Source organism: Rhinoderma darwinii, chromosome 5 (genome assembly GCF_050947455.1).
Source record: "Rhinoderma darwinii isolate aRhiDar2 chromosome 5, aRhiDar2.hap1, whole genome shotgun sequence".
Classification (NCBI taxonomy): Eukaryota; Metazoa; Chordata; class Amphibia; order Anura; family Rhinodermatidae; genus Rhinoderma; species Rhinoderma darwinii.
The window spans coordinates 248,950,129-248,964,787 of NC_134691.1; the positions used below are offsets into that span (position 1 = coordinate 248,950,129).

Below are 14,659 nucleotides of genomic sequence, written 5' to 3' on the forward strand. Positions count from 1 at the left end.
CTAGTTTCATTTTTCACTACAAACTCAAGGCACTGTAGTGACCTCTTGTGGGTATATAGTATATATTTAATTTTACAAGAGGGGACTCTGTTACATCATAAAGACATTACCAAAAAAACAATTATAAATCATTAGTGTTAAGATTTTAAGTACAATGTATTCCAAACAAAGACAGATTCTGTCATTCAACCCTCAAACCAAGTGGCAGGATCTTCTCCGTATTGGCTAACCTTAGGGTATGTTCACATGGAGTTTTTTGCAGGCTGAAAATTCCGTCTGGACAAAAATCAGCTTCGGGTTTTTTTAAGTGGTTTTGCACCACACAAAATTTTTGCCACGATTTTTAAGGCGGTTTTTGCCACGTTTTTTAAAGGCGGTTTTCTTTACTTATTTCTTCAACAGACAAAGGGAAAATCGTGAGCGTTTTTGGCGAAAAAAAGCGTCAATAAATGCGTTAAAAATCGCGGCCAAAAAAGCGTTTACTTCCGTCTCCCCTTGATTTAAATGGAGTTTTTGAGGCAGAAAACGCCTCAAGATAGGGCATGTCGCTTCTTTTTCCCTCGCCGGAAAACCATGGCAAAAAACTTTGTGTGAACAGGGCCTTGGAGTGATGAGAGAAAATGCAAACAACTTGGTCTGATCGTTGAAATCTTACAAAGTTTATTGTAGCCCACACACTGCGTGTAAATATCGAGATTCTCTTTTGCTTTTGTGTGACGTGCGTATGAATGACACAGAATGAGAGTAATTTTGGTAAAAAGTAATGTGTTGAAGATAGTTTTTCTTAGAAAAGAGTTAATTCTGTATTCAATAATGATATTAAGGAGTGTATATGGAGATTGTATGTTATAAATGACACATTTGAGATTTGGTATTTGTAAAGGAGTATATTTCGTGTTTATGGATACTTTTGCTGTCTTGTGAATAAATATTTTAGATATTAAATGGAAGTACATCAATGGTTTCATAGTGGAATCAAAGCAGATGTCTAAATATAAGTGTATTCTTATTCAGGGAACAGATACTACGTGTAAAAGAAGATGAGAATGTTCCTTTCCTTCTTGTCGGTAACAAATCAGATCTGGAAGATAAGAGACAGGTTTCTGTAGAAGAGGCAAAGAGCCGAGCTGATCAGTGGAATGTTAACTATGTCGAGACCTCAGCAAAGACTCGGGCCAATGTTGACAAGGTGCAAATTCTATTTTGTTTCTTCTTTACAGTGGAGCAAGATCCATTAAAACTGCTTATTTTATTGCATTGCCTCTTTCTAAGAGCACAAAAAAGTCTCTGTCCCCACTAGAGTACAGAGGTTTTACCCCTAAAATTGTAATCTCCTATTGTACACATCTGAGGCCTCAGTCAGGTGTTTATAATATCAGCTCATCCTGTCATTTGAAGCGAACCTGCAAGAAATATCAATGGTTACATTAAAAAAAGTAGTGTTTTTTCATGAACAGTCATAAAATAGTGGCTCAACTGAAAAAAGGGTAGCTGGTTTTTACATAGAGCTACATAGCAGCTACCTGGGATTTGCGTATACATATAACCCCTTAATGACCAGCCTATTTTAGACCTTCATGACCAAGCTATTTTTTACATTTTTCCATCGTCTCATTTAAGGAGCTATAACTTTTTTTTTTTTTGCGTCTACATAGTTGTATAAGGTCTTGTTTTTTGCGGGACAAGTTGTAATTTTTAATAGCACCATTTTGGGGTACATAGAATTCAATGATTAAAATTTTTTTTGGGGGGAATAGAAAAAAAAATGTCGCGACTTTTTTGCGTCCTAAATTTACGCAGATTACCGTGTGGTATAAATAACACTAACTTTATTCAGCAGGTTGTTGCAATTGCAACGATACCAAATTTGTATAGATTTTGTATGTTTTACTACTTTTACACAGTAAAAACATTTTTTTCAAAATTATTTGTTTTTGTGTCTCCATATTTGAAGAGCCATAACTTTTTAATTTTTTTCGCCAATGCAGTTGTATGAGGGCTTTTTTTTTTTGCGGGACGACTTGTAGTTTTTATTGGTACCATTTTGGAGTAGATGCGACTTTTTGATCACATTTGATCACTTTTTTTTTTAAGGCAGGATTCAAAGAAAACAGCAATTTTTGCATTTTTTTTAATTTTCTTTTTTACGACGTTCACTGTGCAGGTTAAATTATGTAATAACTTTATAGTTGGGGTCGTTACGGATGCGGCGATACCAAATATGTAAGGTTTTTTTTACTTTTATTTTGTTTTTTAATAATAAAGGGGTTTGTAAGGGGAAAAAGTGGGTTTTTAATTTTTTTTGACTTTTTTTTTTTAAACGTTTTATTAAACTTTCTTTTTACTAGTCCCACTAGGGTACTTTACTAAGCGATCGTCCAATCGCATTTATAATACACTGCAATACTTCTGTATTGCAGTGTATTATGCCTGTCCGTATAAACGGACAGGCATCTGCTAGGCCATGCCTCTGGCATGATCTAGCAGGCATACACTACAGGCAGACCTGGCGGCCTTTATTAGGCCCCCGGCTGCCATAGGAGACACAGACACTCGGTGATCTTATCGCCGGGTGCCGGTGGGATGAGAGGGAGCTCCCTCCCTCTCTCCAAAACAACTCAGATGCGGCGCTCGCTATTGAGCGCCGCATCTGAGGGGTTAAACGGGTGAGATCGATACTGATTGATCTCACACATTCAAGCAGGAATACCCTCAGCTACCTCTGGTAGCTGAGAGCAGGGAGATTTAACGGCTCCCTGCTCTGTTTATTTATTCTGATGCAGCGCCGTAAAAAGGATATTGCATCGGAATAAAGCCCGTTAGTGGCTGCCGTAAAAACACTATGGGGTGGTCACTAACGGGTTAATGTATGCTCAACTAGGGAACGAAAATGTTGATCTGGGTGGAAGCCTAAATTACTATGTTGTGCTTAAATTGGTTGTCCGGTTTCTGCAAATTAATGTTAATTTTTGTTTAATTAAAAGTTATACAATTTTCCAATGTACTTTCTGTATCCATGCCTTATGGTTTTCAAGATCTCTTCTTGTTATTCAGTAGGAACCTACATTGTTTACTTCCAGTTAGGGTTGCACGATTCATCGAATATCCTACTGTCTTGATGGTGTGTACCCTCAAACTGTTCAATACCGCTAACTCATGTATTTCGATACTAAGCTGTGCGGCTGCACAGCTTAGTATTGTAACACATGAATATAGTTCGAGCGGTTGTGGTTGTGTAATACAGCCATGAACCGCTCCTGACGTGTGTGCGCGCGCGATCAGCATGAGGTGATGCGATCAGCGCTGCACTAATGAGCGCTGGCACTGAAGACAGAGAACATGGCAGGCGCACTGCAAAACACCCCCATGTTCTCTGTCTTCAGTGCCGGCCGCATCACCTCATGCTGACCGCGCGTGCACACACTTGTCAGGAGCGAGGCAATGGCTGTATTACACAGCCGCAGCCCCGCTTTAACGGCGGAGATCAGTGAAACCTCAGACCTCTGCTGCTATTCCCCTGAAGGCTGCAATCAAAGCTGACTGCAGCGTTCAAGGGGAAAATGAGAACGGGGATGCACTTTGGATCGCATCACAGGGAATCCCTGTGACGCAGCCGAGGGACATACCATATATGGGCAGACAGCCCAGGTCCATTGAAGGACCCCAGGTCTGTCCGACCAGATTTCCTGTTGTTAGGGCATACTAGAGGTATGTCCTAACAACTGCCTGTGTACTATCGGTACACAGGCTAATGTACTGGCATATAGATACATGCCAGTACATTAAAATGTTAAAATAAAGTTAAAAAAAATAAAGTAATGTTGAATATAAAAATAACGTTTAAAAAAACACAATAAAAGTCTCAATACATAAAATATACACATATACGGTATCGTCGCGACTGTAATAACACATTTATAGCATCGTTTATGATGTTTACGCTGTTAAAAAAAAACTAAATCTGCTTTCTTTCACTTATTAATGTGAGGCACATGGTATCATGAATTTTGAACCTCAATATGCATCACATTAATACTTATTAACCGCATCATGTACCTCACACATTAAACCAATGTTGTCCATTATGACTGAGAAACATGATGGGGTTAATTACTATTAATGTGTGGGACGTGGAGGTTCAAAATTCATCACACCACATGCCTCACATGAGAAAATTGAACTTTTTATTTTTATTATCATTATTATTGTTGGCAAAGTATCGATTTGGTATCAAGTATCGCATTTAGGGTTGTCACCAGAATTTGGACTTCGATACCGATACTTAGAATAGTATTGCAATACTCGATACCAAAACGATACTTTGCCAACAATAAAAAAAACACAAAAATGTCGTCCTGTTTTCTGATGTGAGGCACATGGTGTTATCAATTTTGGACATCCATGTGCCTCACATTAATTGTAATTAACCCCATCATGTACCTCACACATTAACCCAATGTGGCCCATTATGACTGTGAGTGAGGTACTTGATGGGATCACTTACTATAATGATTATAATGGGCAAGGACCTCCAAGGTAGAGGGAAAGACCTCCAAGCTAGTATTCTCAGGAATACTGCCTGTGCCATGTGCATCACAGGAAAGACAGCAGGAGCTCAGGGAGTTAAATGCATGGCTGAAGTCTTGGTGTAGAGGAGAAGGCTTTGAGTTCCTAGAGCACTGGGCTGACTTTTCATTGGGGTACAAACTGTATTTTGCAGATGATTTGCACCTAAATGGAAGGGGGTCCGCTGGGGGAGAGAATTCTAGCTGGGGTGGCAGAGTATTTAAACTAGGGCTGCAGAGGGAGGCCAATGTAGAAAATGAAGGGATAGTTAGGTTAGAGAGGGGTCAGACTATATTGGTGGGAGGAGAAACAGACTGTGGGAAGAGAACTATGCAACAAGATAAGGAGATCCTTTCGTTACAAAACAGCAGTGAAAATAAAAATGCCCAAATAATGTCAAATCACATTTCTGATACTGAAAGTGAAACATTTAAAGGCAAGTTAAAGTGTATGTTCACAAATGCCAGAAGTCTAGCAAGCAAAATGGAGGAGCTGGAGGCCTTCGTACTGGAGGAACATATAGATATAGTTGGTGTTGCTGAAACATGGCTGAACTCTTCACATGACTGGGTTGTAAATCTACAGGGTTTTACACTGTTTCGGAAAGACAGGACAAACAGGAAAGGTGGTGTTGTATGTCTGTATGTGAGAAGCGATATGAAGGCGAGTGTGAATGAGACATTAGAGGGTGAAGATTGTGAGGAGGTTGAAACCTTGTGAGTGGAATTACAAAGGGAGGTAAACACTGAAAATACTTTTGGTGTAATCTATAGACCCCCCAATATAACTGAGGAGATGGAAGTTCAGTTATATAAACAGATGGAGCGGGCTGCACAGGCTGGTACTGGAGTGATAATGGGAGATTTTAATTACCAGGATATTAATTGGTGTCATGGTTCGGCTTCAACTGCAAAGGGGAGACATTTCCTCAACCTGTTGCAGGAAAATTTTATGGGCCAGTTTGTGGAAGACCAGACTAGAGGTGAAGCTCTGTTGGATCTGGTAATTTATAATAATGCAGAGCTTGTTGGGAACGTCAAGGTTCGTGAAAACCTCAGTAACAGTGATCAGAATATAGTTATATTTTACATATACTGTAAAAAACATATACAGGCTGGGAGGGCAAAAACAGTTAATTTTAAGAAGGCCAATTTCCCCAAGATGAGGGCTGCAATTCAGGATATAGACTGGGAAGAACTAATGTCAAATAATGGGACAAATGATAAATAGGAGATTTTCAAATCTACTTTGGGTAATTATAGTGCAAAATTTATTCCTATAGGTAACTAGTATAAACGAATAAAATTAAACCCCACATGGCTTACACCTTCTGTAAAAAGGGCAATACATGACAAAAAAAGGGCATTTGAAAAATACAAATCTGAGGGTACAGCTGTAGCCTTTGTAAAATATAAAGAGCTTAATAAAATCTGTAAAAAGGTAATAAAATCAGCAAAAATACAAAATGAAAGGCAGGTGGCCAAGGATAGTAAAACAAATCCCCAAAAATTCTTCAAGTATATAAATGCAAAAAAGCCAATGTCTGAACATGTAGGACCCCTAGATAGTGGTAATGGGGAGTTGGTCACAGGGGATCAAGAGAAGGCAGAGTTACTAAATTAGTTCTTCATCTCTGTATATATATACAACAGAAGAAAGAGCAGCTGATGTAGCTAGTGCCAATGCTGTTAATATATCAGTTGATATACTGAATTGGATTAATGTAGATCTGGTGCAAGCTAAATTAAATAAAATAAACGTACACAAGGCCGGGACCAGGTGGGTTACACCCTAGAGTTCTTAAGGAGCTTAGTTCAGTTATTTCTGTCCCCCTCTTCATAATATTTAGAGATTCTCTAGTGACTGGTATAGTGCCAAGTGACTGGCGCAGGGCAAATGTGGTGCCTATTTTCAAAAAGAGCTCTAGGACTTCCCCAGGTAATTATGGACCAGTAAGCTTAACATCCATTGTGGGGAAAATGTTTGAGGGGCTATTGAGGGACTATATACAGGATTATGGGACTAAAAATAGTATTATAAGTGACAGCCAGCACAGTTTTACTAAGGACAAAAGCTGTCAAACCAACCTGATTTGTTTTTATGAAGAGGTGAGCAGAAGCCTAGACAGAGGGATGTAGTGTTTTTGGACTTTGCAAAGGCATTTGACACTGTCCCTCATAGACGTCTAATGGGTAAATTAAGGACTATAGGTTTAGAAAGTATAGTTTGTAATTGGATTGAGAATTGGCTCAAGGACCGTATCCAGAGAGTTGTGGTAAATGATTCCTACTTTGAATGGTCCCCGGTTATAAGTGGTGTACCCCAGGGTTCAGTGCTGGGACCACTATTATTCAACTTATTTATTAATGATATAGAGGATGGGATTAATAACACTATTTCTATTTTTGCAGATGACACCAAGCTATGTAATATAGTTCAGACTATGGAAGAGGTTCGTGAATTGCAAGCTGATTTGAACACAGTGTTTGGGCGATCACTTGGCAAATGAAGTTTAATGTAGATAACTGTAAAGTTATACACCTGGGTACGAACAACCTGCATGCGTCATATGTCCTAGGGGGAGCTACACTGGGGGAGTCACTTGTTGAGAAGGATCTGGGTGTACTTGTAAATCATAAACTAAATAACAGCATGCAATGTCAATCAGCTGCTTCAAAGGCCAGCAAAATATGGTCGTGTATTAAAAGAGGCATGGACTCGCGGGACAGGGATGTAATATTACCACTTTACAAAGCATTAGTGAGGCCTCATCTAGAATATGCAGTCCAGTTCTGGGCTCCAGTTCATAGAAAGGATGCCCTGGAGTTGGAAAAAATACAAAGAAGAGCAAAGAAGCTAATAAGGGGCATGGAGAATCTAAGTTATGAGGAAAGATTGAAAGAATTAAACCTATTTAGCCTTGAAAAAAGACGACTAAGGGGGGACATGATTAACTTATATAAATATATGAATGGCACATACAAAAAATATGGTGAAATCCTGTTCCATGTAAAACCCCCTCAAAAAAACAAGGGGGCACTCCCTCCGTCTGGAAAAAGAAAGGTTCAACCTGCAGAGGTGACAAGCCTTCTTTACTGTGAGAACTGTGAATCTATGGAATAGACTACCGCAGGAGCTGGTCACAGCAGGGACAGTAGATGGCTTTATAAAAGGCTTAGATCATTTCCTAGAACAAAACAATATTAGCTCCTATGTGTAGAAATTTTTTACTTCCCCTTTCCCATCCCTTGGTTGAACTTAATGGACATGTGTCTTTTCTCGACCGTACAAACTATGTAACATTGGGTTAATCTGTGAGGGAAATGACTATTAGGCCTTATTCTAATACTGACCCGTACTGAAAACACGACTACAGTACAGGACAGTATTCCCACGGGGAGGCATGGACTCCTAGAATCATGGATAACTGATGCTAGGAGCTCGGCTTCCTGATCTGTGTTCGGTGCAGGAAATGCGGGCAACATACGGTCCGTATTTCACGGTCCAAATACAGCCATGTGAATAAGGCCTAATAGTAATTAACCCCATCATTTCCCTCAAAGACTAACCCAATGTTGCCCATTATAGTAAGAGATCCCTCACAGTCATAATGGACAACATTAGGATAATGTGTGAAGTACATGATGGGGTTAATTGCTATTAATGTGAGGCACATAGAGGTACTAAATTCATAACACCATTTGCCTCACATTAATAAGTGACTTAATCATTTCTCTCACATAATGGTAACATTGGGGTTAATTTGAGTCACATTAACCCCAATGTTCCTCAATGCTGGCTACAAAAAATACTAGTGCCTACTCTAGTCACTTTATTTTAAGCTTTTGCTCTGCTCTAACTAATACCTGTCAGGGGGCCGTTCTGTCACTACTCTCAGTGCGGTCCTGATTCCACACTAGTGGTGCGAGCGACACAGGCGCTGGCACGTCATCAGGAACCCACTGCCTATGCCACTCGCAACATTCCTCTCCCTCGCCCTTCTCACATACCACATATCATTGGTGGCAATAGAGAAAGGAGGGAAGAGAGGTCCTCCCTCCTAATGTGACGCAGCCGACACTAATGATGGGCAAGGCAGTCACTGAAGGAAGAAAACTTTGTGGGCGCTGTATAGTGCGCGACCGCACAGCTTAGTATCGAAATACATAAATTGACGGTATTGAACTGTTTGCCCCCTCACAGCATCGAAATTTCAGTGCATCCCTAATCGCTATACTACATGGAGTATCGGTATCGAAGTCCAAATTCAGGTATTGTGGCAACCCTACTACCAGTGTATAAAATTCTGTCCATGGTCATGTGATGGACACACAAGGGCACAGCTTGTTACAGTATGTGTATAAGACCTGTGTCTTATAATGGTCTCAGCACCTGTGTGTCCATCACATGACCATGGACAGAATTTTATCCACTGGAAGTAAACAATGAAGGTTCCTACTGAATAACATCAAACAGACATTTTGAAAACTGTGAGGAATTGATACAGAAAGTTTATTGAAAATTTTATAACGATGCTCATATGTAATGTTGATACAGACATAAAAACATGCAATAAATAATATATAACTTCACTTTTTATTTTTAAAGCTCATCTCTAAAGGTTTTCATATTATAGAAAAAAAATATGATTTATATTATTGCAGGTGTTTTTTGATCTGATGCGAGAAATTCGTACCCGAAAGATGGAAGATAGTAAAGAGAAAAACGGCAAGAAAAAAAGGAAAAGCTTAGCCAAGAGGATAAGGGAAAGATGCTGCATTTTATAATGAAGGCCACATTGCTGCCTTTTTTTTTCTTTTATTTTTTCTTTCGTCTTATATTGATAAGAGCCATTACCTGTTCGCATGCAGCTCAGCTGACTGCTTATCATTACAAAGACATTACAATATACCCGAAGCTTCATTGGACATTGCTCTGGACAGACCGTCACTGACACAAAGGGAAAAAAGAAAAAAAAAACTGCAATATCTGGAAACAATAATCCCTTTTCCGAGACATGTTTATTCTGATTTGTACAATGTTTCTGAATGTACACATTTTGCGAGAAGCAGCAATAGTCTGTGGGAAGAGTTGGGATGAAGAGTTGTCCTGGTAACTTAATATGTATCATTCTCCTGCTCTCAGAATTATCAGCAGCACTTTGTAGCAAACTAAGTTCATAACTGTATTTTGTGGCTAAAACATAATGGCAGGTGTTCTTTATAAGTAACTAGGCTATCCGCCTATGTCACACCCTCATATACACTGTAGATCTGAAGATGCCTTAAAGTAGACCTGTGACACCGTAACTAAGCTGTTCTAGAGACTAAACATGTAGTCTTAAATTTAGTAACTTCTATGAACTGATAGGTTTCAATATTGCTTAAGGTCACTAAATGGCCGCATTCATCTGGAGTAATGTTTTCAGGAAATTAGGCTATATTCACACAGTTTTTTTTTGCAGGTGGAATTACTGCATCAAAATTCAGTTTGGAAGTTTGAGGCAGATTTTCCTCTCCCTGCACGCCGATTTTGACAGCGTTTTTCGCCTGCGGCCATTTAGCGCCGCGGGCATAAAATGCAGCGAAATACGCTTTCTCTGCCTCCCATTGATGTCAATGGGAGGTCAGAGTTGTAAACACCCGAAGATAGGGCATATCTCTTCTTTTTCCCGCGAGGCAGTTTTACCGCTCGTGGGAAAAAGACGCCTCCGCCTACCATTGAAATCAATGGGAGGCATTTTAGGGCCGTTTTTGACGAGTTTTGCGGCGCGGTTTCCGCGTCAAAAAACTCGTCAGAAAACTCTGTGTGAACATAGCCTTAAAGTATAACTGCAGCTACTATTTTGAGACCTAGATCCTGAGTTATAGAAACCATGCAGCTTAATATGACTAATCTCAACAACCTGATTTAATTGGCTTTTTTTAGCGTTTAGCTGGAATTTCACAGTTAAAGGACTTCAATAAAAGTTACCATGTATGGTTTGTTACCTGAGGGTATCTAGCAAGACGTGCCATAATTATGGTCATCTGTCCATTTTATAGGACTCGTCGTGTTTTGATGATTTACCTCTTTTACAGGAAGTTACTTTACATTTTGAGTGTGTATTTTCTAATGTGGGAGCACATTTGTGCTTATTTCAGTTAAAATGCAGGATGTTATGTTTATATGGAACATTGCAGTGGCTCATTTAGATATGCCTTTGTAATAGATGTTATATACTGCCACAGAAACTCAAAAAATGTAAACTTCAAACCATAGACAGAGAAGTGTGTTAGCATCAATACAGAGACTATTATTAGTAAACTATGGGTGTAATTAAAAAAAAAACCACAAAGGGGTACACAAGCCCTCAAACATGCAGCGCTTTGAATGTAATCCCTGGAGAACAATACAAGGAGGTAAAACATTAGGCCATCTTTATCTGACAAGAGGCAATGAATCATAAACTTAAAGAGGCTCTGTCACCAGATTTTGCAACCCCTATCTGCTATTCCAGCAGATAGGCGCTGCAATGTAGATTACAGTAACGTTTTTATTTTTAAAAAACGAGCATTTTTGGCCAAGTTATGACCATTTTTGTAGTTATGCAAATGAGGCTTGCAAAAGTCCAAGTGGGTGTGTTTAAAAGTAAAAGTCCAAGTGGGCGTGTATTATGTGCGCACATCGGGGCGTTTTTAATACTTTTACTAGCTGGGCGCTCTGACGAGAAGTATCATCCACTTCTCTTCAGAACGCCCAGCTTCTGGCAGTGCAGATCTGTGACGTCACTCACAGGTCCTGCATCGTGTCGGACACATCGGCACCAGAGGCTTCAGTTGATTCTGCAGCAGCCTCGGCGTTAGCAGGTAAGTCAATGTAGCTACTTACCTGCAAACGCTGATGCTGCTGCAGAATCAACTGTAGCCTCTGGTGCCGATGTGTCCTCGCTCGTCTGACACGATGCAGGACCTGTGAGTGACGTCACAGCAGTGATCAGGCAGAAGCTGGGCGTTCTGAAGAGAAGTGGATGATACTTCTCATCAGAACGCCCAGCTAGTAAAAGTATTAAAAACGCCCCGATGTACGCACATAATACACGCCCACTTGGACTTTTACTTTTAAACACACCCACTTGGACTTTTGCAAGCCTCATTTGCATAACTACAAACATGGTCATAACTTGGCCAAAAATGCTTGTTTTTAAAAAATAAAAACGTTACTGTAATCTACATTGCAGCGCCTATCTGCTGCAATAGCAGATAGGGGTTGCAAAATCTGGTGACAGAGCCTCTTTAAGCTGACTATAAACTAGAGATTTTGGCTGGCTAAAAAGACGGATTTTAGACCATTTTTTTGCCTATTGTCAGCGCCTTCTCGTGACATGAATGAACGTGACCGATGCCGACCAAAGACAAATATCTGTTGAAAGGTTGATCTGCAATCTTGGATTTTTTTGGTTGTTGTCGGGTGCAGTGCTGTAAAGTTGTTCATGCAAACCACAGATCTGAGGGTGTATTCAATAGTCACACTTCCCACTTGCCGTATAAAGCAGCTAGGGCAAAAAGACAACATGTGGAGCTAACATTATAAGTTACTAACACTACAGGTTCACCCTTTTTAAGCCAGGTCATGACCTTTATTAGAAATATATTCTGCATCTTTGTCCTAGCACATCATTTTTTTATTTTTTTTTGGGGGGGGGGTTTACAGTGAAGGAAATAAGTATTTGATCCCTTGCTGATTTTGTAAGTTTGCCCACTGTCAAAGACATGAACAGTCTAGACTTTTTAGGCTAGGTTAATTTTACCAGTGAGAGATAGATTATATAAAAATAAAAAAATAAAAGAAAATCACATAGTCAAAATTATATATATTTATTTGCATTGTGCACAGAGAAATAAGTGTTTGATCCCTTTGGCAAACAAGATTTAATACTTGGTGGCAAAACCCTTGTTGGCAAGTACAGCAGTTAGATGTTTTTTGTAGTTGATGATGAGGTTTGCACACATGTTAGATGGAATTTTGGCCCACTCCTCTTTGCAGATCATCTGTAAATCATTAAGATTTCGAGGCTGTCGCTTGGCAACTCGGATCTTCAGCTCCCTCCATAAGTTTTCGATGGGATTAAGGTCTGGAGACTGGCTAGGCCACTCCATGACCTTAATGTGCTTCTTTTTGAGCCACTCCTTTGTTGCCTTGGCTGTATGTTTCGGGTCATTGTCGTGCTGGAAGACCCAACCACGAGCCATTTTTAATGTCCTGGTGGAGGGAAGGAGGTTGTCACTCAGGATTTGACGATACATGGCTCCATCCATTCTCCCATTGATGCGGTGAAGTAGTCCTGTGCCCTTAGCAGAGAAACACCCCCAAAACATAATGTTTCCACCTCCATGCTTGACAGTGGGGACGGTGTTCTTTGGGTCATAGGCAGCATTTCTCTTCCTCCAAACACGGCGAGTTGAGTTAATGCCAAAGAGCTCAATTTTAGTCTCATCTGACCACAGCACCTTCTCCCAATCACTCTCAGAATCATCCAGATGTTCATTTGCAAACTTCAGACGGGCCTGTACATGTGCCTTCTTGAGCAGGGGGACCTTGCGGGCACTGCAGGATTTTAATCCATTACGGCGTAATGTGTTACCAATGGTTTTCTTGGTGACTGTGGTCCCAGCTGTCTTGAGATCATTAACAAGTCCCCCCCCCCCCCCCCCGTGTAGTTTTCGGCTGAGCTCTCACCTTCCTCAGGATCAAGGCTACCCCACGAGGTGAGATTTTGCATGGAGCCCCAGATCGATGTCGATTGACAGTCATTTTGTATGTCTTCCATTTTCATACTATTGCACCAACAGTTGTCTCCTTCTCACCCAGCGTCTTACTTATGGTTTTGTAGCCCATTCCAGCCTTGTGCAGGTCTATGATCTTGTCCCTGACATCCTTAGAAAGCTCTTTGGTCTTGCCCATGTTGTAGAGGTTAGAGTCAGACTGATTAATTGAGTCTGTGGACAGGAGTCTTTTATACAGGTGACCATGTAAGACAGCTGTCTTTAATGCAGGCACCAAGTTGATTTGGAGCGTGTAACTGGTCTGGAGGAGGCTGAACTCTTAATGGTTGGCAGGGGATCAAATACTTATTTCTCTGTGCACAATGCAAATAAATATATATAATTTTGACAATGTGATTTTCTGTTTTTTTTTTAAATATAATCTATCTCTCACTGTTAAAATTAACCTAGCCTAAATATTCTAGACTGTTCATGTCTTTGACAGTGGACAAACTTACAAAATCAGCAAGGGATCAAATACTTATTTCCTTTACTGTATATATATTTTTATCCGGGACATTTATGACATATCCACAAGATGTCCTCAATGTCAGATAGATGTGGGTCCTGCACCTAATCTCTAGTACGGGGCCCCCTAAACCCCGTTCTACCGCTCTGTGTTGCTGCTGAGGCGTGTGATTTCCGATCATGAAGAAGAAAACCGCGTAGCTCGCTGTTTCCCTAAGTCCCATAGAACTGAATGGTAGTTACGGAAACAACGTAGCTCGCATACTACGCTGCTTCTTTAACTGCCATTCGCTACTATGGGAGTTACGAAAGCTCAGCAAGCTAAGCGGTTTTCTTCTTTATGGTCGGAAATCACACGCTTTAGCCGCAACATAGAGCGGTAGAATGGGGTTTATGCGGGCCCCGTTCAAGAGCTAGGTGTGGGATCCGCATCTATCTGACATTTAAGACCTGTTATAAATGTCCCTGATGGGAAAACCGCATTAAGGCTTATTTGACTCAACGCAGGCATCCAGCATTGAAAGCCTTGATGCTTTGACTTTTGTCCATGTCTCATCAATTGTGACCATCATGAGTGACTGCAACCCCAGATTCTGTCCGCAAGTGAGTTTATAGAGAACCTTTCACCTGTCCATACATGTGCATCTGACTGCAGCATGTAGTAGGCAGGGCTGTAGAAACCCTGTTTAACTATATAAAAAAATACTATCTTACTCAGTTATTTAGATATCGATGTCAATATATTTTGCACCCAATATTTAAATAACCCCCTGAACTGTTAATGGGGTGTGTAATTGGCAAGGGGGCGTGTAACATTGCTG

At 40.3% G+C, this 14,659-nt stretch overlaps 1 protein-coding gene across 2 annotated transcripts in view; it reads left to right on the forward strand.

Moving 5' to 3' along the window:
• RALA (RAS like proto-oncogene A) overlaps positions 1-11,032 on the forward strand; it is a 96,333-nt gene extending 85,301 nt beyond the window's left edge. For both annotated transcript variants that reach the window (XM_075827035.1, XM_075827036.1), the window contains exons 4-5: positions 1,015-1,189; positions 9,231-11,032. In XM_075827035.1, coding sequence (XP_075683150.1) covers positions 1,015-1,189; positions 9,231-9,353 — 298 coding nt within the window. In that variant the 3' untranslated portion in view covers positions 9,354-11,032. The remainder of the gene's footprint in view (positions 1-1,014; positions 1,190-9,230) is intronic.
• The last annotated feature ends 3,627 nt before the right edge of the window (positions 11,033-14,659 follow it).